Source organism: Trichechus manatus, unplaced genomic scaffold (assembly GCF_000243295.1).
Source record: "Trichechus manatus latirostris isolate Lorelei unplaced genomic scaffold, TriManLat1.0 scaffold00087, whole genome shotgun sequence".
Lineage (NCBI taxonomy): Eukaryota > Metazoa > Chordata > Mammalia > Sirenia > Trichechidae > Trichechus > Trichechus manatus.
The window spans coordinates 1899331-1920121 of record NW_004444023.1 but is presented as its reverse complement, the minus strand read 5'-3'; the positions used below and the strand labels follow the sequence as shown (position 1 = coordinate 1920121).

At 55.3% G+C, this 20791-nt stretch overlaps 2 protein-coding genes across 2 annotated transcripts; one reads left to right on the top strand and one right to left on the bottom strand.

Annotated features, from left to right (window-relative positions):
• The first annotated feature begins 1428 nt into the window (after positions 1-1428).
• TMEM160 (transmembrane protein 160) lies at positions 1429-3873 on the top strand. The gene is made up of 3 exons (XM_004381799.2): positions 1429-1641; positions 2679-2771; positions 3531-3873. Exons 1-3 carry the CDS (start codon positions 1434-1436, stop codon positions 3794-3796), a joined length of 567 nt encoding a protein of 188 aa, XP_004381856.1. The 5' UTR covers positions 1429-1433; the 3' UTR covers positions 3797-3873.
• Positions 3874-4131: 258 nt separating this feature from the next.
• NPAS1 (neuronal PAS domain protein 1) lies at positions 4132-20560 on the bottom strand. The gene is made up of 11 exons (XM_004381798.1): positions 20445-20560; positions 19647-19882; positions 12467-12540; positions 12136-12225; positions 10956-11130; positions 8930-9045; positions 8495-8652; positions 7842-7948; positions 7188-7335; positions 5855-5949; positions 4132-4595 (listed from the first exon to the last, which is right to left on the bottom strand). The coding sequence occupies exons 1-11, from the start codon at positions 20558-20560 to the stop codon at positions 4132-4134; spliced, it is 1779 nt and encodes a 592-aa protein (XP_004381855.1).
• Positions 20561-20791: the final 231 nt, after the last annotated feature.

The window sequence follows — 20791 nt, the reverse complement described above, 5'->3', positions numbered from 1 at the left end:
CTGTTGAGCACAGTACTGGCAGAGAGTAAGATCTCAGTAAATATATATGGAATGAATGAATGAATGAGTATAGGCTGCATGGCACAATGTCTAGTAATTTGGCATTGGACTTGACATTTATTAACTGTGTGATTTAGGGCAAGTGATTTAACTTCTCTTTGTGTCATCTGTGGAGTGGAGATAATAGTGATACCCATGGCACAGGGTTAATTTGAAAATTTAATGAGATAAATCCATGTAAAGCAATAGCATGTTGCCTGGCACATGATTAACGTGCAGTGTTAGCTTTTATTGCCTTATTTTTTCCTCTATAAAAGAGGGAACATTCTAGGCCTTAACGCCTATGGTTCCAATGAGGATTAGATAACATAATTCACTTAATGTTCCTAGCTCAATTTTTGGCAAAGAGAAAACCATCAGTAAACATTTGCTATTATTTTCCTTACCGAGTTTCTACCTGTATTGGGTTAGGGGACACAGAGATGGGTCTGTCAAGAACCCAGCCCACTGGAAGCTCACAGCCTGAGGGCAGAGACAAGTAAATATATCCATCATTATGACACAGATCATGTCTCTGCTGACTGAGACTAGCAGCTTAAACTTCAAGCAAAACTACAGACGTTTATAGCAGATAGTGGGGAAAATTGGCCAGCAACATAGGTGTCCAACAATAGGGGCCCAGATCAATCACTTGTGGTAAGTTCTTATAATGTTTATCAATATTAACCATTAAACATGATGCTGTGGAACGGGCTACCAGAATTGGCTGGCTGGGGAACGGGGTGGGAGAAATACTTTTCATTAGATCTATTTGTACTATTTGCATTTTGTACCATGTTCAAAATATTTAGAAAACTAAATAAATTTGAAAATAAAAAATTATGCCATGGAGAAACATTCAATGCCACAGGGTAATGTTCACGATATATTGTTAGGTGGAAAAAAAAAAAAAAAGTAATTTATCAAAGGGAGTATAATTTTATATCTATATAGATAAAAAGACTGGATAGGAATACAACAAAATATTAGCGGTAGCCGCTTACTGGTGGAATTAATGGTGTGTTATTTTCCCCTCCGGACTCTCCAAGATTTTGCAAAAGTTTAACGTTGAGCACCCCGTTTTGTTTTGGCCATTGGAATAAAAGTTACCAACCAAAACTACAAGTCCTAGCAGACATCGCGCCTCAGGCTCCTGAAGACCGAACTTCCTCGGCCGCAATGAACGCTGGGATTCGTAGTCCAGCGTCAGTGGCAAGCTGGGACGCGCACTGCCGGCAAAATGACAGAGGAGGGAAACACCGCCATTCTGACCAATGGACAGTGCGGGGGGAAGCGCATAACCATTAGGCGAGCCGCTAAACCTGAGTGACGTGAGTTGCAGCCTACAAGAGGCTCGTGGGGCGGGGCGACGAGCGCCGGCTCTAGTGCGAACCATGGGAGGTGGCTGGTGGTGGGCTCGGGCCGCCCGCCTGGCACGACTCCGCTTCCGGGGGGCGCTGCTGCCGCCACCGCGGCCCCGGAGTGGGTGCTCCCGGGGGTCCTTCGCGCCCGGCCACGGCCCCCGCGCCGGGGCTTCGACACCTCCCGTGTCGGAGCTGGATCGCGCGGATGCCTGGCTCCTCCGGAAGGCGCATGAAACAGGTTGGGGCAGGGGCTGGGGTAGGTCTGGATACCGGGGGGGGTCTGAGTATCTGAGTAGGGTGTGAGGTGGGGCGTCTGATGGAAACAAGGCCGGGGATCAGGAGGGAGAAGGGCTTCTGTGTAAGCGTAGGAAAGTGCTGGCCGCCAGAATGCAGCCTGTCCAGACGGAAGGGCTTGCTGATTGGACTGTGCGTCTGGGTTTGCCGAGTGCACCAAGGATTGCAGAGGTGGGTCCGGTGAGGGGAGGCAGCCTGACAGAATTGGGCCCGTCTGGATGAGAGAAAGGCTTCCGGGGAGGTAAGGGCTGGGTAGCTGCGTATAAGGGGTGGGGGGCTGTCTGCGTTGCAGAGGCCAATTCGGACAAGAAGGTGCGACCACTCTGCCAAGGAGCGAATGTTGAGCCCACAGAAGAAGAGGGAAGTTTCTGATTGGGGGAGGGAACAACCAATAGGAGAGAAGCTCTCCGCTGATTGGACGGAGAGGCGATCCGGGCTGCAGGGGGCGGGACCTCATGGGAAGCAGTCCTGGTTGGGAAGGACCTGTCACCTAGCTATAAGGTGGTGTTGGCGGGAGGGGGTTGAGGGCGGCAATTCTGGTAGGAGACGGTGGCATTTGAAGAAAGGTGAAGGGGGAGACTGGAGGGAGGCCACGGGTAGGGGGACAGTTTGTCCCAGAGGCCTGAGAAAAAAGGGGGGGGCAGCAATGGGGGTACACATGTGGGGAGGGGGCCAACCAAGATGATCCCTTGTGGGTCTTCCTGTGTTCTGACTGAGATTCTGCAGTTTTGGTCTAGACTGTCCCCCAGATTTCGTGGAGTTGATTTTGAAGGGTTTGGGAGTGAGGGGCTCACAGGTGGGGGGAAGAGGATTTGGGGGGTGGGGTTGGGTGGGGGGCGTCTGGGACAGGTGAGGATTGGGGATGGGTGGGATGAGGGGGAGGCCCCTTGGTTTGGCTCTGTCTGAGATGTTGGGCGGAGTGGGGGATCTCAGAGGCAAGGTTTGGGCCAATGCTGACACCTCCCCCATCCCTCCTTCCAGCTTTCCTCTCCTGGTTCCGAAATGGCCTCCTGGCCTCAGGCATTGGGGTCATCTCCTTCATGCAGAGTGACATGGGTCGGGAAGCAGCATATGGTGAGTGCAGACCCCCACTCTCACCCCTACCATGGAGTGTGGACGCTCCCTCCCTCACTGGGTAATGTAGAAGTCCGCTCCTAAGTCATGGGTTAGACTCTCCTGCCCTATCCCATCTCTATACTCCCCTCACCAGGAGATGATGCCCCCACCCTCGCTGGTGAGTGTAGACCACCCACCTACCCCACCCCTACCTCATGGGCACATCTGAGATCCCAGTGACAGCCCAGGGCATGCCTGTGTCCCCCGATGCCCCAATCTCTAACTTCCCAGCACCCCATACTGGCCAAGCCTCTGCCCTTTTTTGCTCTCACACCAGCCCTGCAGCCCCTCCTTTGTTCCTGGGCTCCAGGAAGATTCTGGGGGGCTGTGCGTGTTTGCGTGCCTATGTACACACATGCGTTCCCAGCCCTCGGTCTCCCCATCTGTGGAATGGGGCTGGGCTCAGTAGTGTAGACCTGTGGTTCTTAGCCAGGGCAATTTTGGCAAGTCCTAGATACCCTCTCTGATAGCCTGTCATGCCCCCAACCTTGGCTCTGTATTAGTCCCAACCCCTGCCTTAACCGTGAGTTTGCCTCATCCCCTTCCTAGCCTCAACTCAACCCCTGACACTACCTGTGACCTCGTGAACACACTTTGCATGCAGCACCCTCAGCCCTCCCTCTATCCCCCCTTCCCCATTCCTCCCTGACCACCACAGCCCCAGCCTGGGACCAGGTCCTCCCCTCCCCTGACCAGGCCTCTGCCCTCTCCCCACAGGCTTCTTCCTGTTGGGCGGCCTGTGCGTAGTGTGGGGCAGCGCCTCCTACACCGTGGGCCTGGCTGCACTGCGGGTACCCATGCAGCTCTCACTGGGGGGTGCGGCTGCAGGGGTCGGGGCTGTGCTGGCAGCCAGCCTGCTCTGGGCCTGTGCGGTTGGTCTCTATATGGGTCAGCTCGAGCTGGACGTGGAGCTGGTGCCCGAGGACGACAGGACAGCCACTGCTGAAGGCCCTGACGAGGCGGGCCGGCCACCGTCTGAGTGACTGTGGCCGCTGGCCCTGGGTGCTGGACGGCCTGGGGCCTGCAGACCGGGACATTAAAACTTGACCCTCCCTCCTCCAGATTCTGAGTGGTGGCGCGTATTCTGTTGGGGAGGGTGACAGGGAGGGGGAAGGGACAGGGAGAGGGAATGGCCAGTGTGGGAGATGAAGGGGGCAGAGATAACAGGTAAAATAAAAGGAGAGAGGTGCTCACAGCCCCCAGGGACTGAGCTACGGAAGGAAGAGCGGGCATTTAATTCTCCAGGGCCAAGAGCCTTGTTCCCTGTCCCTTTGGCTCCCGCCCTGTCCCCCAGGGTCCAGTTCTGTTGGCCGCTTTCTCAGTCCCTCTTCCGCTGCCCCCTGGTGTCTGTGGGCCCAGGGTAGGGCAGGCCCAGGGCGGGGTAGAAGGCTTCGGGGCGGGCGGGGCCCGGGCCCAGCCTCTGCAAGTGCGGGTACATGAGGCCCAGCTCCGTGGGGCCATAGCGGATGGTGCCCGGTGTGCACAGACCTCGCATGGTGGGGGGCAGGAAGCCCACATGGAACACAGACGGCGGGGGCTCCCCGGGAGGTGCCAGGCCCCACGGCTGTACCACATCTGGCTTCAGGGCCCCCGCCCGGATGACAGAAGTAAACTCGGGCTGTGGCGGGGCCAGGTGACTGGATGATGCCTCATCCCCACTGTCCTCAGGGTCTTTAGTCTCCCCTCGGCCAGGCTCCACTTTTATGCGTTTGCCCCGGGTCTGGGGGGGCTCGTCCTTGTCTTGGGGCACAATCTGCTTCCCGGCCACTGGACGGTCTGGCTCTGGAAGAGGACGATTCTGGAGAGCACTGTGTGCGTGCGTTCCTAGCCCTCAGTCTTCCCATCTGTGGAATGGGGCTGGGCTCAGTGGTCTCAAGGGCTGTTTTGCACAGTAGTTAAGCGTGCTCAACTGCTAACTGAAAGGCCAGTGGTTCAAACCCACTGGCTGCTCCGTAGGAGAAAAATGTGGCAGTCTGCTTCTGAAAGATTAACCAACCAAAACCAAACCCGTTGCCATCAAGTCGATTCTAACTCATAGCATAGCAACCCTAAGGGCAGGGTAGAACTGCCCTATAGGGTTTCCAAGGAGCGGTTGGTGGATTCGAACTGCTGACCTTTTGGTTAGAAGCCATAACTCTTAACCACTGCACCACCGGGGCTCCTTTGAAAGATTACAGCCTTTGAAACCCGACGGGGCAGTTCTACTCTGTCCTATAGGGTTGCTATGAGTCGGAATCGACTCAACGGCATCACGTTTGTTTTGAGTTTTTTGAAAGATATTCAAAGGAGCCCTGGTGGCACAATGGTTAAAGCGCTCGGCTGCTAACGGAAAACTTGGTAGTTTGAACTCCCCAGTGGCTCCGCAGAAGACCTGGCGATCTGCTTCTGTAAAAATTGCAGCCTAGGAAACCCTATGGAGCAGTTCTACTTTGTCACATAGAGTCGCTGTGAGTCAAAATAAGAAGCCCTGGTGGCACAGGAATTAAGCACTCAGCTGCTAACCGAAAGGCCGGCAGTTCAAACCTACCAGCCGCTCTGCAGGAGAAAGATACATGGCAGTCTGCTTCCGTAAAGATGACAGCCTTGCAAACACTCTGGGGCAGTTCTGTCCTAAAGGGTCACTGTGAGTCAGAATCACCTCGACAGCAACAGGTTTGGCTTGTAGACATTTTTAGTTGACACATCTGGGGTAGGGGTGTTACTGGCCTCAGGTGGGTGAACAGCCTCAACAAAAATCATCTGGCCCCAAATGCCAGTAGAGCCGGGATTGAGAAGCCTAGACGTGTGCTGTTCAGTAGGACTTTCTGTGATGGTGGACATGTTCTAGACCTATGCTGTCCAGCATGGGAGCCGCTGGCCACATGGGGTGACTGAGCCCTTGAAAAGTGGCCAGTATAACCAAGGAACTGAATTTTTCATTTCAGTTCATTTTAATTTAAATGTAAACACCTGCATGTGGCTGGTGGTTACCGGGGTGGGCAGCTCAGCTCTGGAAGGTCCCTCAAAAATTCCCAGGGGCTGATGTGGGAGGTGGGGCTTACCTGTGGGCTCTGGCTCGGGGCTGGATGGGTCCTCACAGGCCACCCTGGCTGGAAGCTGGAAGGCGTCCAGAGGCGTTTGGTCCCCCTCGGCTTGGCTGGGGACAAGACACAGTCGGGGTTGGGAGCCATGGGGTCCTCGCACTGCCCGGCTTCTGGGGAGAGTGGACCCCCTCCTGTCCACCCCTCCCCCAGGAGTAAGTGTAGAGCCCCTCACTCTTGCCTCCACTGGTGAGTGTAGACTTCCCTTCCCCCACCGGTGAGTGCAGACACACCTCATCGGGGGCACCCCCTCCTTGAGGCACTGAAGGCCTGTCTTGGCCCTTCAGTCCCCCTTCTACACAACAGCCAGGAGGTCTTTTCAAAAAGCCAATCTGACTGTGTCCGTCTCCAGCTCTAAAGCCTTCCATGGCTCCCCAGTGCCCCTGGGATAGAAGGCCCTATATGACCTGGTGTCTAGCCCAGCTTGCCCTTTCCTCCAAGGAGTCAGTGGCCTTCTGGGTGTCCCCTGGGCACCTGACATCAGCCTCTCCCTCTCAAACCTGCTTTTCCTCTCAGGGCCCACAGCTGGGTCCAGCAAAGCCAGAGACCTGGGCAGCAGGTGGCCTCCTTCCCTCTTCCACCCTCAGAGCCCGCCATGGCCCAGAACCTGTCCATTCCTCCTAAACGTCTCTTGTCAGCCCTGCCCTAGCTCAGGGCTGTCCATACTTACTCAGGTACCTGCCTCAGCCTCCTCCCTGGTTTCCTAGCCCCCATCTTCTCCTTTCAGTCCCCCCTCTACACAGCAGCCAAAGGCTCCCTCTCTAGCTCTAAAGCCTTCCATGGCTCCCCAGTGCCCTTGGTACAAAAGGCCCTGCCATCATCCTCAGCCTTGTCGCTCACAACTTCATATTCCAGCCCCATGCATGACCTTCAGTTTCTCAAATGGGTCAGGCTCTCGCTCTAAGCCTTTACCTATACTGTGCCCTCTGCCTGGAACACCCTTCCCCACCCTAGCCTCTTTCCAGGAGTTGCTCTGCTCTGCTCTGTGGCTCTCCCCTGCCTGGAGCCTGCCATGGCTCCCCAGTGCCCCCAGAATCAAGTTAAACCCTCCACCGGGACCACTGTGAACTTGCTTCTGCTTCCCCTGCAAATGCTGTCCCCTGGGAACTCCTCTCTGCCTTGGTCCAGCCTCCAGGCCTTTGTTTCCACTCTGCCCCTCCCCCTTCATGTTTTCACACTCCTCCCTCATGTGTGTCCTCTTCTAGACGCCCTCAGTAAGGAACCCCCACCCCGAGAAGCAGATTCCAGGCGTCTGGGCTTGGAGCCCTGTGGGAGACGTGGGCGCGGCCCTCACCTAAGCACGTAGCTGACCCAGAGCACATGGCGCTCCCCAGGGCTCTTGCCGCTCACGGCCACGGTGGCCACAGACTGCAGCCACACGAAGCCCCCGGCGCGCTGCAGCCAACGGTAGTAACCGGTCATCACCTGACCCTTGTCCAGCACTGATGTGGCCCAGGGATGGGGAGAGACCGGGAGGAACGGGTGGGGGGTGGGGGTGAGATGGTCAGAGAGGGAGACAGGTGGACAGGAAGACAGGTAGAAGGAGACAGAAACAGGTAGACAGATGGGCAGAGAGGAGAGAAAGACCAGCAGAGAAAGGTTGACAGGGAGAGAGAGACGGGGAGACAGGCGCAGAGACAGGTGGACAGGAGACCAGGAAACAGAATGGGTGTGACAGTGAGAAGAGAGAGGCAAAAGTACAGTGAGAGACACCACGAGGTGTCCGACACCCTGGCATCAGAGACTCCACAGCCTCCCTTACGCCCACCCACGTCCTCAGCTGTTGCTCAGTCTCCTTGCTGCTTTGCCTGTGCCGAGTTGAGCCCCTGAGGATGGAGATGCAGCAGGAGGGACTGCGGTCAGCCCTGAAGAAGGACTTCCAGAGAGTAGGGCATTGGGGGTGCTCAGGTCTGGAGTGGGGCTAGGCTGGGGAGGGGGATGTTCTCACGGTCCAGGTGGCTTTGGCGGATTCTGGCTGCATCCTGACCGTGGACGAACTGGTAGCAGCTGCGGCCCACCAGCTCCGAGGGCTCTAGGTCCATGTGGTCGCTGACTCTGAGGACAGGAGGTGACAGAGGAGAGGAGAAGAGGTCCGAGTCCATGGGGTGGGAGAGAAGAGGCAGGGTCGGCTCCGGAGTCACCCTGGGCTCCAACCCTGGCTCTGGGGTGCTCTGGGCCTTAGTTTCCCCCTCTGTAAAATGGGTGTAATAATAGTGCCCCTTCCTCAGGTGGCTGTGAACATCTAAGCACTCGGGAGGTGCTCAGCGTGGGTACTATTTCACTATATGTTTCCCCACCGCGCAGCACAGGAGTGAAAATGGATGAGAAATGAGACCAGAAAGAAACGGGGTCAGGGAGGGGCAGGGCTCCGCAGAGCCGACCCTGGAGGGAGGGCTTAGACCCGCCCTCTATCCCAAAGGCCCCGCCCCCAGCCCTCGCCTGCCCTCCCCACCTTCGCATCCGTTTTCACTCTCCCACGTCCCTCTAGCTCTTTTGCTGCCCGTGGCTCCCAGTGCCCACACAACCGGACTCCCTCTGACTTCCCCACATACCCAGCTCTCCTGCGCCCCCATCCGCCCACCTCCGCCCCGACCCCGGTACCTGCTCTCACAAGCAAGGATGGTGAGACCCAGGCTGAGGCGGAAGACGATCGTGTGACCGTGCAGTGGCAGCTCCGCCAGTGGGGCTGGGGGCAGCGCGTGACCAAGGGCCACGAGGCCCAGGGCGCGGGCCCGAAGGCGCCCGGTCACGTGGATGACCTGCCGGCAGTGGGCGTGGTTGGAGGGGGAGGGAGGACCATACCCGGGCCACGGGGCAGTTCCCAGACCTGGTTCCCAAAGTCCCATTCGTCACCCTCGGGTATGGGGTATAGCTGGGGTGCTTCCCGAGGGCTGGAGGCTCCTAGAAGCTACAGCCACCAGCCTGGTTCCATTGGTCACCCTCGGCACAGGGAACAGCTGCCAGGAACGCAAGCGCAGGCCCCGGGCCACCAGGGAAGTGAGAGTCGGAGGCGGCGACCAGAGAAGGCACACCCACCTTGTACCCCGAGGCCTTGACGTGCAGCCCCCGCTTGGTGAGGGTGGATTTCATGCGGATAAAGAAGGAGCGCTCCTGGACTCGGGAGGATGGGGGCACCTGAGCAGGGCTGGCCTCTGGGGTGGAGAGGGAAGGACGGTTAGGGGGTCCTGAAGAGGAGAAACACGCAGGCCACCTTCGCCCTTGCAGAGTCAACCAGATTTAGGAGAACTCCCCGCCCCAGGCCACCCACTCTCCCTTAGAGACTCTTAATGGTTCTACAAGCTCACTGACGTCATACACTAACCTCCCCTCCACTGGGCAGTCAGAGGGGAGGAGTCTTTCTAAAGCTCAATCGGATCCTGTCCCTTCTCTCCTTAGAACATGCTATGGCTCCCTAGGGCCCTGGGGAGAAAGCCCAGCTCCTCACTGTTGTTAGGTACTGTCAATTTCCTGTGTGGTCCAGTTCCCACACCTGATTCCCTAAATTCCATTGGTCACCCTCATCATGGGGCATAGCGACCTTTGTGACAGACTAGAGCTGCCCCATAGAGTTTTCTAGGCTGTGATCTTTATGAGAACAAATCACTAGGTGTTTCTCCCACGGAGCCACTGAGTGGGTTCAAACCACCAACTTTTCAATTAGCAACTGAGCGCTTATCCGTTGTGCCACCAGGGCTCCTTTCAGTTCTTCACCATGGCCTAAAAATTTGGCAAGATCTACTTCCTGCTGACACCATCTCTAGCTACATCCTCCAGGTCTCAGCTGAGCTGTCTCCTCCTCCAGGAAGCCCTCCCTGACCACCAGGCTGGTCCAGGGCTCCATCTGGGCTCTCTGGTCCCAGCCCCACCTACTCTGAGTCCTCACCCTCTGGGGACAGGTCTGTCTCCCCCACTTGACTGGGAACCCCAAGAGGGCAGGGCCAGGGCTTGCTTGGTCACTACATTGTCCCCAGCATTGCCCTGCATGAGGCCAGACCCAGAGCAGGAGCTCAGGAAATAGCAACAAGTAAGACTCAGAAATCCAGATTATTCTGTAAAACCCACCATGTTGTTGTTGGGTGCTGGCAAGTCGATTCCAACTCATAGTGACCCCATGTGACAGAGTAGAACTGTCCGATAGGGTTTCCAAGGCTGTGATCTTTATGGAAGCCGACTGCCACATCTTTCTCTTACAGAGCCACTGGTGGATTCAAACCGCCGCCCTTTCAGTTAGCAGCTGAATGCTTTACCCACTGCACCACCAGGGCTCCTTCCAGGGCTCAGAATCTATTAAATACATTCATACACAGATGACCCTGTACCCTAAACTTACGTACAAACACAGCACACTCTCAAACAGTCCCATATACTCAGTCACAAGCAACGCCCCAAGCTTGCAAGCACTGCTGATATCCCAGATGTTTGGAGCGTTAAGCAAACCCAATAAAAGAAAATCCTATTTTTAGCAAAGTTAACCACCGAGTCTCCCATCGTCTCAGAGCCAAAGGAACATTAAGAGTCGTCCCCAACACCCTCCGTCTCCAATATGCAGGTAGAATTTCCCACTGGAGAGAGCAGCTAAGAGCCCAGACCCTGGAACCAGACCAGCTTGGGTTCAAGTCCAGCTCAAACACATAGCTGTGAGACCTTGGGCAATCAACCTCTCTGTGCTGTGCCTCAGTTTTCTTCTCTGTAAACATGAGGATAATAATAGTTTCTGCTTTGTAGGGTTGTGATGAGGATTCAGTGCAGTAATGTACTTAGAGGCACGGCCCAATGTAAATGCCAACAAGCCTGCGTTATTATTATTCCCAAAGCTACTGCTACCTCCATTCAGCAGCCAGAGGGTTCTTTCGAAATCTCAAATCTTGGAGAGCCAGCAATCTTAGGGAGCTGAGACAATTTTAGGGAGCCAAGTCTCACCACCTCCTTTTCGACTCCGATTCATTTTACAAAAACTTGCTTTGCCCAAGTTTTTGCATAAGTAAGGCATAGCTGGATACAACATACCCAATGCCCCCTGACCGGCCCTCATGCCTCATTCTTTGGGGGCCCTTTGAATTACCAATCTCAGGGGTCTCCGCAAGCGAGGAGGAAGAGGAGGAGGAGGAAGAAGAGGAAGAGATGGAGGGCGGGGTGGGGGGCCCAGGCACGGGCGCCTGCAGCCCCAGCTGCTCCAGCACTTCGGAGTGGTCTCCAGGATGGATGTAGTCAAAGACGCTGCTGCCCGTCAGCTCCACCTGTCGGTGATGGAGGAAAAGGCAAGTGTGGGGTGCGCGCGCAGTCACTCGCCCGCCTGGTAGCCTCAGGCTCACTCTAATGCACGCAGGTGCGCTTCATGACTGTCTTGTATTTTTATTAGAAAAATATTTCTTTTTTTTGGGGGGGGAGGAGGATACAAATTTTATGTGCCCTATCTACTTCATATCCAGTGAATATTAAGAATTTTTCTTCCCATGCCTACTCTTAAAAACAGGATGTGTGTGTGTTGCATGGTTGGATGGGGTGGTTGTCATACATAGCCTCCATTTTCCAACTCTGACTACCCCATACAGCAAACAACTGTGCCCTGACAAGAACCACCGTGTGTCCCAGCCTGAATGGAACTCAGGGTACAAGCAGAGGAATGGTTTCCAAACTCAAACACTTTAATCAGATGATTTTTACATTTAGTTCTACCTCCCAAACCTCCTCGCAGCAGCCCCCTTCTCTCCGCTCCGCCCCCCAGTCCAGGCTCCCGTCTTCTGCCTGCTTTGTTCCTGCCCCAGGTTCCTCACTGGTCTTCTGAACTTCAATCTCTCCTCTCCACTCAAATACCCCTCCACAAGTTACTCATCTAACCTTGTTCCTCCTCCTCTCAGACACCTCCCATGGCTCCCACTGCCCCTCAGTTTAGGTTCACATGCCTCTCTCACCTCATCCCTGTGAGCTCCTCCCTCTCATGAAGCCCTCCCCCATACCAGCCTTGGTCCAGCCTCCAAACCTTTTGTCTTTTAGTCCTCCCCCCCTTCCTCTTGCCCAAATTCCCCTTCCTTCAGGTCTTCCTCCCAGGAAACCCTAATAACTCACTGAAAAGCTGTTCACAGAGGACGAATGACCACTTTGCTGAGTTTCCCAAATTTATCATTTGCCAAAATCTCTGTAAAAACTATAAAAGTGTTTTTTCAAGCTGGGATGGTGAGACCCACAGACAAAAAGGGCATGCGTCGGCCCAGCGAGGGAAATGGCCGCTGGGGGCTCCTTACCTGTGAGAGACCCAGATAGATGGACACAGTCTCTGAGATGTAAAGGAACTTTCCCTCCTGGTTCAAGGCAAAGACGAAGCCGTCCAGGGACTAGAGAGGGGAGAGAGAGGGAGGGGGCAGGGGAAGACCTGGCATCCATCTGTCCGGCTGACAAGTGGTAAGAGAGGTTCTGAAGTCTGGGTCTCCGCCTGGGATGGATTGTTCTGGTGAAGAAGGGGCTTCCGGGGCGGGGGCAGGATGGATGCGGATGGATGGTGAAGAAGAGGCTGCAGTTCCGAGGCGGCGGCCACCAGGTGGCAGCAAGGAGCAGCAGGCCGGGAAGGAGCCTCACCTGTAAGATGTGTCCTCCCAGGTGCTGCTCGAAGACGTCGGAGACCAGCGCAGAGGAGGACCTGCGGGCTTGGGCTGGGGGTGGGGAAGAGGGGAAGGGGTGAGACCAGGCCTGCTGGTCTGAGCAAGCCTACAGGGAGCTACCCTACAAATCTCTCCTTACCCCTTCCAGTCCTGTAGCCACCTTGGCATATTGGGGATCTGGAGTCCCTGAGTCCTGTGGGGGGTGACCTGAGTGTGGGGAGGGCAGGAGGGGCAGTGGTCTGTGGGATAGGGAGACAAACAGAGAAAGCGAGGCCGACCAGGAGATGCAGAAAGAGATTCATTCATTCAGTCATTCATTCGTTTTTCATCCATCCATCCAGCAAGTTGCTATGAGTTGGAATCAACTCCACGGCAATGGATTTGTTTTTTTGTTTTTTGTTTTTAAATCTGGCAAATACTCCTTGAGCATCTTCTGGGTGCCAGGGCCCGTACTACGGACAAGAAGGTGACTAGGACAGCCCCAGCCCTGCCCTCATGGTGCTCCCAGGCCAGAGGGAGATGAACAAACAAGAAACCAACAGAATTATCGTTTGTGTCTGGCGCTATGAAGAGACAAATAGGCGATGTTGATGTGACATATTGAATAATGAGGTGAGACCTGAAGGAGGGGGCATTTGAGCTCAGACCTGAACGGTAAGAAGGACGCAGATAGGAGACTGACAGGGGGAAAGACAGACAAAGACACAGACAAATAAATGGAAAGAGAAAGACACAGGGATAGGAAGAAACAGGGACAGAGACAGATATAAACCCATTGCTGTTAAGTCGACTCCGACTCATGGCGACCTCGTGTGTTACAGAGTAGAACTGCTCCATAGGGTTTTCTTGGCTGTGATTTTTATGGAAGCAAACTGCCAGGCCTTTCTTCCGTGGCACTGCTGGGTGGGTTTGAACTGTAAACTTTTAGGTTAGTAGTCCAGTGCAAACCATCTGTGTCACCCAGGGACTCTGGAGACAGATAAAGAGAAAGAAATTGGGACAGAGAGGGGGGAAAAAGATAAACAGATGGAGAGACAGGAAGAGATACACTCGGAGAGAGACAGCCATACAAAGAAAACGATGGAGAAAGCAGGATGGAGAACGAGACAGAGACGAAGAGAGACATGCCCCCTGACCCACCCCGCCACGTTATGCTGGGGGCACCACCCTGCTAAGCCTCAATAGAGACCCCTGGGTCCTGGACGCCCTACCTGACCCTGCAGAGAATGACCGCCCCTCTGGAGATTCAGGCACTCCACAGAGGTGGGAGGGGGTAGGGTGTCCTCGAGGGTCCCCAAGCGTCTGGTTCCTGCAAGGCTATGGGCCCACGTGTGGTGTCAAGCCCTGGCGCTGCCTCTCCCCGGCTGTGTGCCCTGGGACCAGTCCCTTCACCTCTCTGTGCCTCCATTTCCTCATCTGTCGAGTGGGTTTGCAAAGAATGCCAACCTCTCAGGCTGCTGGGAGCCCTCAGTGAACCTCATCACCAGAAAGGGCCTGGCAGGGCCTGGCACAGGGCGGGGGTTCCCAAGAACGGAGCCGGGATTAGTATTAATATTGTGATTGCGATTGTTTAACACACCAGGCGGCGAAACCCCGCCCCCGCCCCACTGGAATCAGAACTCCGCCTCCTGGGCCCCCCTAACGTCAGGCCACGCCTCCTTCTCCCAGGAGCGCCCTAACATTCTCTGCTGTTCACACCCTTTCTCCAACCCCGCCGGGAGAGCCAGGAAAAATCACGGGGGAGGGGGTGGTGGGGACCCCTCCCCCAAGATGCATCGCGAACCAGCCGGGTGACAGGCGGGAACAATGCCGCTTGCTAATTGTCGCAATTTTCCCCTGTCATTTTTGCTAATTCCTTCATTTTCCCTCTCACGGGATCAGCCTGGGTCAGACGGAGCCGCTGCAATTAACAGCGTTAATGGGCACGACGGGATGGGGGTGTGTGGGGGGAGGGCTCAGGGACCTACGGTTCCCCAAACACCAAACGCCGGCCCTGGCCCGAGTCTGGGGACCCCCTTGAGCCAGTCTCCATCACCGACTGTGTCTTACTACCCCAGCCTCCCCCACCCCCCAAGCCCGCCAACTCCCCGACTCCTCCCCCTTGTTCCTTTTCTCCCCTCCCCCGCCACTGTCCCAACTCCTAGTCCCCCAAATTCAGCAGGTGGCTCTTCCCTCTTCCCAGATCTGCCCTCTCCCCGCCCATCAACCCTGCCTCCTCCCCACGTCCAAATCCCGAACACTTCTCCTCACTCGACAAACACTCGCTGAGTTTCTCTTCTGCCTCTGAGTCGGCTGAGTCACCCTGCGGACCCACCAGGGACGAAAAGCTGTCCCAGTCGGCATGAAACAGAGGTGGGGCCGACAGGCAGAGACGGAGAGAGCAGGACCTAGGGGCCGAGTGAGGGAGGAGACCAAGGGGCAGAGTAAGGGAGACTGAAGGGCTGAGAGAGGGGGAAGACTGAGCGGCAGAGAGGAGGAGACTAAGGGGTAGAGAGTGCGGGGACTGAGGGGCGGAGAGAGGGGGGACCAAGGGGAGAAAGGGGAGATTCTCTGAGTCTCAATTGTCCTGAAGGGATTGGCAGAACCAGGTCATGGGGATGAGGGGCTGGGATTTGTTCCCGGGCTTGGTTGGGGGAGAGGGAACCCTCCCATCATCAAAGTGCCTAGTTGCTCCCTGTGAACAGGCCTGGGATTTGGGAAGAGGGTCACCATGGGGAAGGCTCTGGGGCACTTCTGCCTGTACTTTCCTCACCTCAAAATCTGGAAAATGGGTCTAGTGATAGAGCGCAATGGGTTTTTGTATGCAAAGTGCTTCCTCAGCACAACTGAGCATACAGTAGGTGCCAATTCCTGAGTCCCGGTACTATTAGCAGTATTATATGAATAACACTGTGCACCTCTACCATTCCAGACAGTTCGTTGGCGTTTGCCTCAACCCCATCCCATTCTCTCACACACACTTCCATCATGAGCAGATCCCATGGCCTTCTACACCAAGTACATGAATTCAGCCACCTCTCACCTCAGGGTCCCCAGCCAGTCCAGCTGCCCCACCTCCTGCCTTGACCACTGCAGTTGTCTCCTCACAGGCTCCCTGCACCCATCCTCATGCCCCCTCCCCACCCAGGCTGTTCCCTGTGTGGCAGAGGGCACCTATCAGAACTTGAGTCAGATCCTTCCCTCCTCTGCTCAGAGCCCACCGTGGCTCCAGCCTCACCTGGGCCCCGAGGCCCTGCACAGCTCACCTCCCCGCTCCCCTTACTCCCTTCCAAGACACCCTGGCCTCATGGCTGTGTCCTGCCCCCAGCAAGCTAATTCCTGCCAGACTCAGGACATTTGCATTTTCTGCTGCCTCTGTTGGGACAGCTCTTCTTCCAGCCTTTCTCACAGCTGGCTCCTTCACCTCTTTCACACCTCAGCTCAAACGTCACCTCCTGAGAGAAGACTTTCCTGACCTGGGATCCAGGATATTAGCCCTCCTCCCCTCACCCAGTTCCACACTCCACAGTCACCCAACAAATATTTATTGAGCCCTCACTCTGCCTCAGGCACTATTGTAAGCTCAGTGACTGACCTGCTGTGGGGGAGGGACACGCAACGAATGAGACAAATAAGTGATACGGAGTGTCAAAGGAGCCCTGGTGGCGCAAAGGTTAAGTGCTTGGCTGCTAACTGAGAGGTCAGCGGTTCAAACTCACCCAGCGGCACCGCAGGTGAAGAACTTGGCAATCTGCTCCCGAGAAGATTACAGCCTAGAAAACCTTATGGGACAGTTCTACTCTGTCCTGTGGGGTCACTGTGAGTCTGAATTGACTTGAGGGCACCAAACAACAATGACAGAGAGTGTCAGGTGATGAGAAGCCCTATGAAGAAAATAAGGCAGGAAAGGACAGCAGGGGGTGCTGGGGGAGAGGGAGGCTGCCATTTTAAATCTGGGGCTCTGAGAAGGCCTGCCTGAAAAGCTGTGAGGGACGGGAGTTCCTGGTGGAGGGCACAGCACGAGCAAAGGCTCTGAGGTGTGAACATGCTTCACTGAAGAACAGCAAGGACAGTGTGTGCGAGTGGGGGAAGGGTGAGGAGGTGAGAGAGAGAGAAGATTAGGGAGGTGGGAGGCGGAGGACCTGGTGTGCAGGGGTTGTTCGCCTCACCCTTGAGGGCAGGGACTTTGTCCTTTTTCTGTTGCGTCCCCAGCACCACGAAGCACGCCTGGCTCAGAGAAGGAGTCCAATGGGAGCTTGTTGAAAGAATGCCGAATGCTTATATGAGGTCAAGGCTGTGTCCTCCCCAGACTCAGAGGCTTAGCGTTGGACGTTCACACTCGTGGCCCCATTTTACAGGTGGTAGACTGAGGCCTAGACAGAGGCTGAGGCCTGCAAGAGAGGACTCAGCCCTGCAGACCTACAAACATGCCAGGCACGGAGATTGAGAAGGTGAATGCTGGCACCAGCTGCCTGAGTTCAAATCTCAGCTGGGCCTCTCTGGGCTGTGTGACCTTGGGCAAACAGCTTCACCGCTCTGAGCTTCAGTTTTCCTCTTCTATAAAATGGAAATTATAATAGTGCCTCCTTCCTAAGATTTTTGAGAGGCTTAAGTAATTTGTATACAGTATACAGTAAGTAAAAGGAGCCCTGGTGACGAAGTGGTTCAGTGCTCAGCTGCTAACGGAAAGGTTGGAAGTTTGAACTCATCAGCCTCTCCTTGGCAGAAAGGTGTAGCAGTCTGCTTCCGTAAAGATTTGCAGCCCTGGAAACCTTATGGGGTAGTTCTACTCTGTCCTATAGGGCCACTGTGAGTTAGCAATGGGTTTTGTTTGGTTTACATGTAAAGCAATCAACACATGAAGACTGTTGTTATCCATGGAGTCCCTGGGTGGTGCAAATCGATGGGCTACTAACTAAAATGTTGGTGGTTCAAGTCCACCCAGAAGCACCTCAGAAGAAAGGCCTGGTGATCTACTTCCAAAGAATCAACCATTGAAAACCCCATGGAGCACAGTTCAACTCTGATACACGTGGGGTCATCACGAGTTGGAGTTGATTTGATGGTAACTGGTTTACAGGTATTGTTAACCATGGTGACCTTGCAGGGCTGTTGGAAGCATTTATTGAGCATCTACTGTGTACCCGGCACGGTTCTGAGTGCTCTGGCCTAACAGCACAATAAAGAAATAACACAGAATATGTAAAATACATATAATATATTGTTGTAGTTGAGTCCAGGTCATGGCGACCCCATGTGTGTCAGAGTAGAACTGAACTTCATAGGGTTTTCAATGGCTGATTTTTCAGTAGATAGCCAGGCCTTTCTTCCAAGGTGCCTCCAGGCGGACTTGAACCTCCAACCCTTCGGTTTGCAGGCAAGCATGTTCATTAACTCTTTGCAGCACCCAGGGACTCCACAGAATATGTAAAATACATACAATATAGATATCTAATTGTATTATTCTTCTTCAGACTTTATTATAAACAATACAGAAGGAGTGTTATGTTACTGTTATTATTATTTCTGTTTTATGTCTTACTGCTTTACTGTTGTTACTCAGGGGCAGTGAATCGTGTTAATCTGAGGACGCAGGTAAAAGGGACAAGGGGACCCCAGGCTACCCCTAACCCCCCACCAAGGAGAAGAGGGTATCCTCAAGGTGGGGTTGGAAGGGTTCCAATTCCCCTCCTGCCTCAGCCCCAGGGGCGGAGGGGGGAGAGAAAATAGCATTGATTAAACTCGCAATAAATCACCATTTAAATTTAAATAATTCGGCTTCCCAGGCGGTAATTAGGCGAATTGACTGGCATCAGGAGAATGCGGCATTAGTGCCGCTGATTACTGTCATTACCGCGAACAACATGTGCGCTGGCGGGGGATAAACATCTTGTCTATTGTCCCCAAGCTCTGGGGAGGGAAGGGGGACATGAAGGGGGGCTGAAAAGGCCCCGTCAGCACCCAGCACCCCCATTGCCTGGATGGGCAATCTGAGGCTCGGAAACCGGCAGCGGTTCTCAGAGATTACAGCACTGGGGTGGCAGACCACGGATTTCAGTGACCTCCCTGCCTGCACGCTGATACCAAGTGGGGGCAGAACAGTGGAAGGTGCTGTGTGGATTCCCATGCCTGCCTCAACTGAGATATTGGTGGCATCTCCAGTCCTACAAGGGTCCCCAACAAGAAGCCAAGTGCCTGCTTCCATAATTCAGATGAGGAAACTGAGGCACAGAGGGTACATCGGTTTAGCTGAAGTCAGAGAGCAAAGCATGGTGCCTCTCACACTCTGAAGGGCAGAGGGCGCCCATGTTCTACTCACTATATAACCCCAATCTATTGCCATCGAGTCCATTCAGACTCACATCGACCCTTATAGGACAAGGCAGAATTGCCCCATAGGGTTTCCAAGGCTGTAAATCTTTACTGCCACATCTTTCTCCCTCGGAATGGCTGATGGCTTAAACCGAAGACCTTTTGGTTAGCAGCCTAGTGCTTAACCCCTGTGTTACCAGGGCTCCTGGTTTACACATATTACCTGGTTAATCCTCTCCTCAGCCCTCTGGGGAGCTTTGCTCATTATTCCCATTTTACAAACAAGGCACAGAGAGGTAACTCAACCTGCCCAGGGTCACAATGCCGGGAAGTGTGGAGTGGGGACAGAACATCCAGGTGTGTTTTCCTGAAGCTCCCCATCTTACCTGCCGTATTACACTGTCTCCCTCCCTCTGAACTGGGAATGCAGACTCCAGAGTCCTTGTGCGTCCTCTAGAGCCCTTCAAGTATGGGTGGGGGTCTCTAGCCTTTAGTGAGGGCAGACACAGGTTGGGTCCCTCTGTCCTGCCCATGGAGCTGAGGGGCTCTTTTGTGATAATGATTCATCTTCTCTAATAAAAATAATTGTATTTACTAGTGGTCCCATCCCTGGTGTTGCCAGGCCCTTGCTTAGGCCAGAATTCACGACATCTTCCCAATTTTTTTGTGTCCATTTTAGAGATTGAAAAACTGAAGCTTGGAGAGCAGAAGTCACCTGATAGGGACATACAAAAGGTCTGGTTGACTCCAACCGTGCTCCCCTCTCGGTCGCCTAACTAGGGGAGGCCTCCAGCTCAGATCCTTTGCCCGGTAGGGTCCGGTCCGAGAGGGCTCCGGGGCCCCAGCTCCCGCGCATGCGCACTCACCCAGGCCAGCAGGCGGCCCAGCTGCCCGCAGCCCCCAGGGGGGTGCCCCGAGCGCTGCGAAGCGGCGCAGGCGGAGGTAGGTGACGCTGAGGCGCACGATGGACGCCTTGTCCAGCTGGCTGGAGATGGCGCCGGGCAGAGGGAGCAGCTTGGCCAGCTCGAAGAACTCCAGGTTTTCCTTCCCGCGCCTTGAGCGCGCAGCGTTGCGGGATTTCTCTTTGCGCTGCGCCTGCAGGCTGGGCGGGCGGCGGGAAGGGGCGTCAGCGGGGCCTGGGAGAGCCGGGGAGCGGGGCCAGGGGACGAACTAGCCTCCTGGGGCCTCGGAGAGGGGACAGGAGGCCGGGAGTGAATTCAACATAGAGGTGGGGGTGGAACCTTGAGTGTAGATTGGGGGCGGGTGGTTAGGTGGGAGAGATTAAGAATATCGAGTATAAATTCTTTGGTAGGGGACTGGGAACAGATCCTGGAGGGATATCTAACAACGTTTGGTAAGTCTGGGTAAGAAATTACAGCCCCAGGAGGCAGGGACAGAAGGCTGGGTGTGAATTGGGGGGCGGGGCAGAAAGCTACGTTTGAATTCTAGCAGGGGGTGGGACAGGGACAGAAATCTGAGTGTGAACTCAGCCAGGGAGGGGGGTGGAAGGCTGCGTGTGAACTCCCCCAGGGGGCGGGGCAGAAATCTGAGTGTGAACTCTCCCTGGGAGCAGGGCAGAAAGCTGGGTGTGAACTCTCCAGGACGGCAAGACTCCTCTTTCTCTGGGGGCGGGGCCACGGCCCGAGGGGCGGGGCTTTGCTTACCACGGTCCGGGCGGAGCCTTGACCGCGGGCAGAAAGTCCCACCGGACGCTGCCCCCACCTCCTGCCCCGCATTTGACCTCGCCGCCGCCGGCACTGCTGGGGTAGGGCGCCGCCATCTCCGAGGGGTCTCGCTCAGGCGGGCTCGGAGCAGGCTGTGGGGCTCGAGATCCTCTTTTCCTGCAGCAGGAAGGAGGCAGAGCAGCGCTCACTGCCCGTGGGGACTCCGGAAGACCTTAACCTTCCAGGGAAACTGAGGTCCGCGCAGGGCTTAGGGTTCTAGCGAGGTGCTACGGCTGGATGATGTCTCAGTTTCCCCTCCCTGGAGGCGCGGGGACGGAGCCCGCAGA